Raw genomic sequence first — 8847 nt, forward strand, 5'->3', positions numbered from 1 at the left:
TGTTGGACTGTGGGGATGCTGCTCTTCTCAGTCCTGGAGAAGTGGATCCTCCTTGGTCTCCATGGAGACCAGCCTTGTCTTGTCTTGGTCTGCTGGAGTGTCTGGTTGACATGTTGCTACCAGAACTGCTCACATTCATCAGGATGCTCTTGGTGCTGGTCCTTGGGTTCTTCTTGGCCTCCACCATTCTTCCAGTGCAGGCCTCAGGTCTGTCCTCCTGCAGCCCTTTGACATGTTCCACAGTGAGGAACTCCTTGGACTTCTTCATGATGCTTCAAAGTGTGAACCTTGAAACCACTTGATATGACTTTATAGCCTTTAAACGTCTTGTGAGCAGCATCCAGAGGTCCTCACTGAGCTCCTGACTGACTAGAGAACTACGGCATCAGCTGTTCTCAGATTGTAGTGCATTAGAACGCTCTAGAACCTGGTAGAAACCAGCAGGAACATTTGGAATGAGATAAAGAAGCTACTTTTTCTTAAAACCTGGCAACAATTTCAAGGAGCATGAATCAAATTGGATACGACATTTTCAGTAAAAAGGGGGGAAAAAAGTATTTTCTCACTTGTTTATGTCATTTCCAGCCAAAAGAAACCTGTTTGTCAGATAAAAAAATCACTGTATATCAAAATCTGGCATGAACATGAGTCATTTCGGGGTTAATCTCTATCGAAATAGTCCAAGGCCTCAGCATTTGCGTCAAGAGACCAGATAAGGCCTCCGAGTTGTCAGAATCAAACCGACACGAGAGAACGTCTGAGATCTGCTGAAGAGTAACAGACTCAGTGAAACACAGAGTTTCCGTCACACGTCGCCTCGCAGCAGAGACACGCTGACCGGTTACGATGTGTTACTTTCTCTGAATTGGGTGTTGACACCGTGTCTCTGTCGCCCGCAGCTTCAGGCGTTTTTCCTGGTGGCGGACGACATCATGGACGCGTCGGTGACTCGCCGAGGGCGGCCCTGCTGGTACAAGACGGTGAGGCTCAATAACGGTGTTCATAAGGGTGAATGATGGGGTCGTAGTTTATTTACTGTGAGGACACGGCTGGAGTCCAGACGGTGGATTTAGAGCTGCTCTACTGTACTGACAGATTACCCCGGGCATCTTCTTAGACTTTGATCAACTTTATTGAGCCACAAGGGAAATAGTTTCATCACAAGAGCACAAAATAAGTAATTATATAAGAATATACAAAAAATGAAATAAAAATAAAAAGAAAGCAGGAAATAAAAGAATACAAGACAAAGATGTCCATATGTTCAACTTCACAGATTTTTTATTTCCTTCTCTATTCTTATATATTACGTTCTGTGGGGAGGAAAGGGTTTAATACAGGTGCTTTTTTAAAAAACACATTATTAACCTTCTATTTTCCAATACCGATGCGATTTATTGGTAATCATTGGTGCTGATATCTGATATTTGGAGCTGATATAAAACAGAAAAAAAATCAAAATTCCTGATTTCTTTGTCATAAATTTATCAAAAGTGGATTTCTAAACATTCATCCTTCAGCGTTGATTGACTTGAGACAGAAGCCACAGCAGTTGCTCGATTAGTTTTCAGCTGTTACATTGAGTATTTTAATAATCAACCAGTCGTTTAATCGGTTTTAGCAGTTTGTCAAGAAAAAAAAAACAGTTAACGTCTTCTATTGCAGCTTCCTGAATTTACTAGTTAGAAGCTGTAAAAGCAGACAAAGTTGTCAGATCTGTGACGCACCCTTTCGTGGGAAAACGTGAATAAATCTCAGCTTAAAATTCAAATATTTCATCTAAATAAGTTGTGTTAGTGACAAAAATCCAGGAACGTTTCAACTCAGCTGCAGCCTGTGTTTACAGATGTGTTGAATCAGATTGAAAATGTAAATAAGTAAATATCTACAGTATGTGGAGTCACCACTTGGAGCATTTCTGTGTCTTCTCCTTCCTTAAACGCTCTAGTTTAATGTGACGATTAAAAAGATGCTTGGTTTCCCCGTTTGCTCTTCCAGGATGGAATCGGTCTGGACGCCATCAACGACGCCTTCCTTCTGGAGTCGACCATCTACAGACTCCTGCGTCGGCACTGCAGGGATCAGAAGTACTACGTCCACCTGCTGGAGCTGTTCAATGAGGTGAGGAAGGATTGGAAACACAAACACAAACACTCTGATCCACTGTTTGCTGATTGAACTTTGCTGCGACGTGTAAAAGCCTCTGAGGTGCTGCTGCAGAGGGAAATTAGTCACGTTTAGCTTCAATCAAAACTTATTAAACTGATCTTATTCAACAATTAAATAGAAATTAATCCACCTAGACCTAAAAACAAGAAACTCACGCTCGTTCAGCATAACTGAGGGCAACACCAATATATATTTTATTTAAAAAAAAATAAAAAAGCATCAGTTTCCAGAACCAAAGTAGATTTCTGTTCAGCCAACAGCCCAAAACCTGAAGATATTTATTGTTTTAGATGCAAATATTCAACCTGATTTTGTCACGTTTGCGTCAAAATGTCGTAGAATAATTAATTAAAGCAGATGAATTGACTGTCAGCACCTTTGAACCACAGGTTTAGAGAGTACATTATAAATATTTATAATTTATGAGCAGATTAAATATGTTCTGAATGTGCAGAAAGGTTTGCAAGTGAGCAAATATTTCACTGAATCTGAGAAATTAAAGTTCAGAAGTTTATAAAAACCACAACAACAAAAAAACAAGATATAAATGTTTAAAATAACTTTTCGCTGCTCTTAATGGCTGAACATTTCAAATTTATTTTTATTTTAGAGGTTGATGTTGCCATCCTCTTTTGTCTTTTTTTAGTATTTTATTATTATTTCTATTTATTTTATTCTATTTATTTTATTTTCCCAATTGATTTAACTCATTTTATGTTGTCTATACGTTCATGTTTCTTCTTATCTCTTATATTTTTATATAATGTTTTGTTTCCTCTCTGTGAACATGTGCAGCTCCAGTTGTTTTTAAAAGTGCTGTATAAACAAATTTAACTTCATTTGATAAAATGAGGTGAAAAGGAGCCACATTTAAGTGCATTTAAAGAGATTAAATATGTCACAAAGGACAAAAAAGAAGACAGATGAGTAAATAAATGTGTCAAATCAGCTGGTTTATTAGTTTAGTCAAGTTTATTTTCAATACTACTCTATAATACACAATGATTTAGAGTCTTGCTGCATTATATTCAGTTATATTTTGAATTTTCTCCTTAATTTTATGTTTTTTTAAAAATTATAAATAAAGATTTTTCCACCATAAACTGATGCAGAAAATTCACCAGAATGCACAAACACGCCTTCAGCTGTTATGTTTGTCACCACGATGTGTGCACGCTCAGGTTTTTATTGCCCCTGTGTGCGTTTCAGACGGCGTACCAGACAGAACTTGGCCAGACTCTGGACCTGATAACGGCGCCGCCTGGTCGGGTCGACCTCAACAGATTCACCATGGAGAGGTGAGAAGACGGCGTTTAGGACACGGAGTCAGAGAACCGTTGGCTGCAGAACATAACCGTTTATGTTTCTGTGTTTCAGGTACAAAGCGATTGTCAAATACAAGACGGCGTTCTATTCGTTTTACCTCCCGGTGGCGGCCGCCATGTACATGGTGAGTGTGTTTAATCGTCCTGGTGAGAAGGTTAGAAGAAGATCAGCTGACAGGACAAGTAGTGGAGTTATCTAATAATATAGAGATCATCTTTATTTATGGAGCTCTTTACTGGATCAGTGTTTGTTCACGTGTCGGCAAATTAAAACAGAAAAGTCAGAAATGATCAGATTTCAACCCTTTTAAACATCTGAGTTAATTCCTAGTTACACAGAGAAATAAAAAAAAACACACACGTAGGTGTTTATTTTACTACTTTGTCTAGATTTTAAATTACAGAATAAATATATTTAAAGGCTGTTGTCTCAAAAAGAGCTTTTTCCTACGACTCTGATTCATGAGCTCTTAAATAACTGGAATATTTTTTATTTTTCCATATTCCATCATTTTATTTTTGTAATTTTTGAGTTTTTTATGTTATATACATATCTTAATATTTTATTCTTTTTTTTAAATATTTTTTTTCTGACATTTTATTTATTTTCTTGCATTTTTGACCACATTTTTCTTTCTTTTTTTTTTTGCTCTTACTCTGATACAGAAATCTAAAACTGGACGTTTCCTCAATGTTTTGGACATTTTATTCAATCTTTTAATCAATTTGTTTTTAAAAAAGAAAATCTTTTCATGTTTGGTTATTTTTGAGACATTATTTAAATGTCAGTAATAATTTTTACATATTTTTTGATATTTTATTAATATGTTTTGAGATTTTTTTTTAGACTTTTTTTGACATTTTAATGATAGCTTTGGACTTTTTTGGCACATTTTTTAAATGAGACGTGTAAAGTACAGTGATTTTGATTAAATATTACAATCATAAGTGTAGAAACCAAAATTTTTAATTAATTAATTTTTTTTTGCTCTGATACAGAAATCTAAACTTAGACTGTTCTTAAATGTTTTGGACATTTTATTCAATCTTGTCATCAATTTCTTCTTTTTTTAATTATTTTTTGACTTTTTAAAAAATATTATTTGGACATTTTTGAGTCATCTAAATTTCACTAGTTGTTTTCCTATATATATTATTATTATTAATAATAATAATAATAATATGTTTTGAGATTTTTTTAAATTTTGAGTTTTTTTTTTGACATTTTAATAATACTAAATAATACTAATAATAATATTAAAGAGACTGAAACATACTGGGAGCCAGTTTAAAGAGGCTGAACCGGCAGTAATGTGAGGTTATTTCTTGAAGCCTGCCAGCTGCTTTCTGTGCAGGTAAAAGAGACAGGATCTTGTTAAAGGATCCCTGTGTCTCTGAAAGTTAATTTATTTCTGTAATATCACACCAACACCGTTTCTCATCGCCGTCGTTCCCTCTGCAGGCCGGAATCAGCAGCGACGAGGAGCACAACAACGCCAAACACATCCTGCTGGAGATGGGCGAGTTCTTCCAGATACAGGTCTGTACTCTCGCTTGTCCTCCGCCGTCACATTCCCGTTGCTCCTAGTCGTTCCTCATTCAGCAGCTGGTCAATTGTGCGCCGCAGGACGACTACCTGGACTGCTACGGCGACCCCGCCGTGACGGGAAAGATCGGGACCGACATCCAGGACAACAAGTGCAGCTGGCTGGTGGTGACGGCGCTGGAGGTCATGACTCCGGAGCAGAGGGCAGAGCTGGAGGTAGGACGTCGGTCTGAGGTGTGCAGGAGCACTGTGTGGGTGCAGGCGGCAGGTTTTAGCATCTAACAGCTGATGGGACTGAGCAGGAAGTAGAATGACAGAGTTTAGCATCACTCTGAATCTAAAAAGGATCTAAATAGGTTCAGTAAACTGAGGGCAATTAAAGGAATCGTGAACTAGAGTTAAGACAAGTCGGGTTTAGACTGTAGAAATGTGAAACTGGAATTAAAAATAGTCAGAATTCAGCTGCAGAAACACATTAAAGATGATTTGTGGGGATCAGAAATGTTCTTTTTGGCTAATTAAATTACAAGTGTTTACTATAAATATCCAGTCTGGCTGTTCAATGTTAGAACTTCTGGCCACAGGTGCAAAGATTCTGTGTTTTAAAAGTGTATTTTTACAACATTAATTCTATTTTTAATGCATTTAAACCATTATAAAGAAAGAAATACATGTTAAAACATTAGTTCATGCATATATAGCGGTAAAATCCCATATTTTAAAAAGTATTTGATAATTAATTAACTCATAAATTTATTGTCAACAATTTTGATAACCGTTTATCAGTTTAAGTCAATTTTTTAAATTAAAAAAAGTCTAAATTCTGTGATTGCCTCCTCTAAAAGTTCAATATTTTCTGCTTTCTTTCCTCCTCTGACAGTAAACCTAGCATATTTGGACAAAACATGACACTTGTCATCTTTTGGAGACACTAATTTGATATGTTTCACAATTTTCTGACTTTTTTTTTTTTGACAAAACAACGAGTCATTTAATCAATTTGAGTATTTTTTTAAGGGGAAAAAAAAGTCAAAAATCTGTGATTGCAGCCTCTAAAATTTAAATATTTTCAGATTTTCTTCCTCCTCTGTGACAGTAAACTGAATATATTTGAACAAAACAACACATTTGTCATGTTTTGGAAGCACTGATTGATATTTTTGACTGTTTTCTGACATTTTAGAGCCAAAAAACAAATCAGTTGACTTGGAAAACAACCAAACAGTGTTAATTCTCCTCCGCTGTCCTCTGCAGGTTTGTTACGGGCGTAAAGACGAGGCCAGCGTGGGAAAGGTCAAGGCGCTGTACGACGCCCTGCAGATGCCGACGCTGTACCAGAACTACGAGGAGGAGAGCTACCGGCGGCTCCAGAAGCTCATCGCCCATCACGCCCAGAACCTGCCTCACGCCGTCTTCCTCAGCTTCGCCAAGAAAATCTACAAGAGGAACAAGTGAGAGGCTCCACGGACTTCATCGCAACGCACAAACCGAGTTCTCTCACTGGCTCCAATAAGACAGAACTTTTTTGTGGATGTCTGCTTGCGAGTGCCGTCAGACGGGGCTCCTGTCTCGTTCCGTGTTCGCTGGTTATCGTCTCAGGTCGCAGGAATCCAGCAGGTTCTAAGACGGCAGACTTCTGATTTAGAATTTATTTTCTGATTGGCCGCCGACGGCATGGAGTAGTGAGAGCGCCAAATTACAAAAATAAATCAATAAAAGAATAAATATAAAATAAATATAATAAATAAAATAAAAGTGGAAATAAAAAGAAGAATAAATAAAATAAATAAGGTGGCAATATTATTCCAAAAAAAATCCATAAAAGGCAATAAAAGTAGAAATATAAAGACAAATAAATATAATAATAAAAATAATAATACTTCATTTTTTGTTTTGTTTTTTTCATTTTTTTTATTTATTTATTTATTTTTTATAATGTTGCTTTAAAAGCAAAGGAAATATGTACAGAAAAATGACATTCCCACTGCGCACATTTTTCTGCGCATATTTCCTTTGCTTTTAAAGCAACATTATAAAAAAATAAATAAAAAAATGTTAAATTGAATAAACAATTTAAAAATGAAGTATTATTATGACATAAATTTATTAAAAAATAAAAATGAAAAAAGTAACAAAACAAAATGTAAAAACAATAATAAATAAATCGATTTTAAAATTTAGAAAAATTAAAAATGATAAAATAAATAAAAAGAAGAAAAGAAGAAAAAATTAATTATTGCTATTTTTATTATTTTATTTATTTGTCTTTATGTTTCTACTTTCATTAGCCTTTTCTTTCATGGATTCAGGTTGAGTCCTATTGCCACATTGTTTATTTTTTATTTTATTTATTCTTCTTTTTATGTCTACTTTTATTTTATTATTCTTTTATTAATTTATTTTTGTAATTTGTTGCTCTCGCTACTCCACAGACGGGGACGGCACACGGGTGGGAATAAATAAATGCATCCAGGCAGGAAATCTTTTTATACTGTTACTATAAAGTCTGACCTGGATGTCGCTGATGTAAATAAATCTAATATATTACCAGCATTTTTCTCATCTTTTTAATGTTTTTTGGTTTTTGTTTTTTTTTCTTCTTCTGTGTATTGATTTTAAAATCAATTTGGCAAAACAAAAGAACAAAACATCCACAAATATTTTAATATTAAACGCAGAAATGTTCCGGAGTTTCATTCTTTTCTATGTCTGATAGTAAATGTTTAAACAGTTTAGCCTCTGGACACGAGCTCAGCAGATAAGTATGTGAATGAAGTGAAGGCTTTAAGCTTTCAAGGGGTTTCACAAAAACAATGTAAAAATAACTCGTTTGTTTTCCTAAATCTTGATGAATAATGCGTGAATCAGCTCAGATGAGAGGAAACTGGGTTCTTGAATCAAGATGTAACTGAAGTGCAGCTTTAATTTAAAAAGAAAAAAATCCTGCATTAGATATTTACAGTCAGTTAGGCTAAAAACTAATTGGACAATCCAACAATTATAAGTGTGAGGATTACTGTTGATGCTTCAGTGCTTTAATCACACCTGGACACAAACACTATTTGGTTCTGCGGAGAGATAAAGTCACAAAAACAGTCACTTTTAAATTAAACCTGACAAATTTCACCTTGTTTTGGACAAAACGAGCAACTCAAAGACTTCAACAGTTCAGTTAATAAATAGAAACGGTGTCAAACAGCAGCTGTGGTCGGCTGTTTTTGAGGTAATTCTCCTGCAGCCTGATGAATAAATGCATGAATCAGTTAAAGCTCTGATGATCTAACGCAAATTAAAGGAAACTGAACTCTTGAGACCAAATTAATGAGACGCTGTGAGTAATAGTCTGGGAATGACGGGCTTTTTTTTTTTTTTTTTGCTAAATCTGATTCTAAAATCAACAATAAAGACAAAATGATAAAGAATTAAGTTGTTAATGAAGAAGGAAAACGTTTTTTCTGAGATTTGCTCGACTTACTTTCCCTTAATCCTGATGAATAAACGCGCGAATCGGCTCATTGGACTCTCGAATCAAGATGTGACTGAAGTGCAGCTTTAATTTAGCAGCTTTAACAACATTTTTTAAAACATCGTTCCTGCGTTTTCTCAGGCTCAGAACTAATTAGACAAACTAACGTAATTATAAGTAAAAGGATTATTTTTAATACTTGGATGCAAATCCCTCAAATCCACTGAGTTTCTGCACAAATGAAATCAAACAGTGTGACTTTCTAAACGTTTGTGGACCAGACTCTCTGTTTGTTTGGGTTTCGGGGCTTTTAGTAATTCTATCGACGCTTTCTGACTGTT

The 8847-nt window shown here is 35.4% G+C and overlaps 1 protein-coding gene across 2 annotated transcripts in view; it reads left to right on the forward strand.

The window, feature by feature from the left end:
- Positions 1–6740, forward strand: part of fdps (farnesyl diphosphate synthase (farnesyl pyrophosphate synthetase, dimethylallyltranstransferase, geranyltranstransferase)) — an 8703-nt gene extending 1963 nt beyond the window's left edge. For both annotated transcript variants that reach the window (XM_008280697.1, XM_008280696.1), the window contains 7 exons: positions 900–980; positions 1999–2121; positions 3379–3467; positions 3547–3619; positions 4957–5034; positions 5122–5256; positions 6295–6740. In XM_008280697.1, the coding sequence (XP_008278919.1) occupies positions 900–980; positions 1999–2121; positions 3379–3467; positions 3547–3619; positions 4957–5034; positions 5122–5256; positions 6295–6495 (780 nt within the window). In that variant the 3' untranslated portion in view covers positions 6496–6740. The remainder of the gene's footprint in view (positions 1–899; positions 981–1998; positions 2122–3378; positions 3468–3546; positions 3620–4956; positions 5035–5121; positions 5257–6294) is intronic.
- Positions 6741–8847: the final 2107 nt, after the last annotated feature.

Source organism: Stegastes partitus, unplaced genomic scaffold (assembly GCF_000690725.1).
Source record: "Stegastes partitus isolate 25-593 unplaced genomic scaffold, Stegastes_partitus-1.0.2 Scaffold207, whole genome shotgun sequence".
Classification (NCBI taxonomy): domain Eukaryota; kingdom Metazoa; phylum Chordata; class Actinopteri; family Pomacentridae; genus Stegastes; species Stegastes partitus.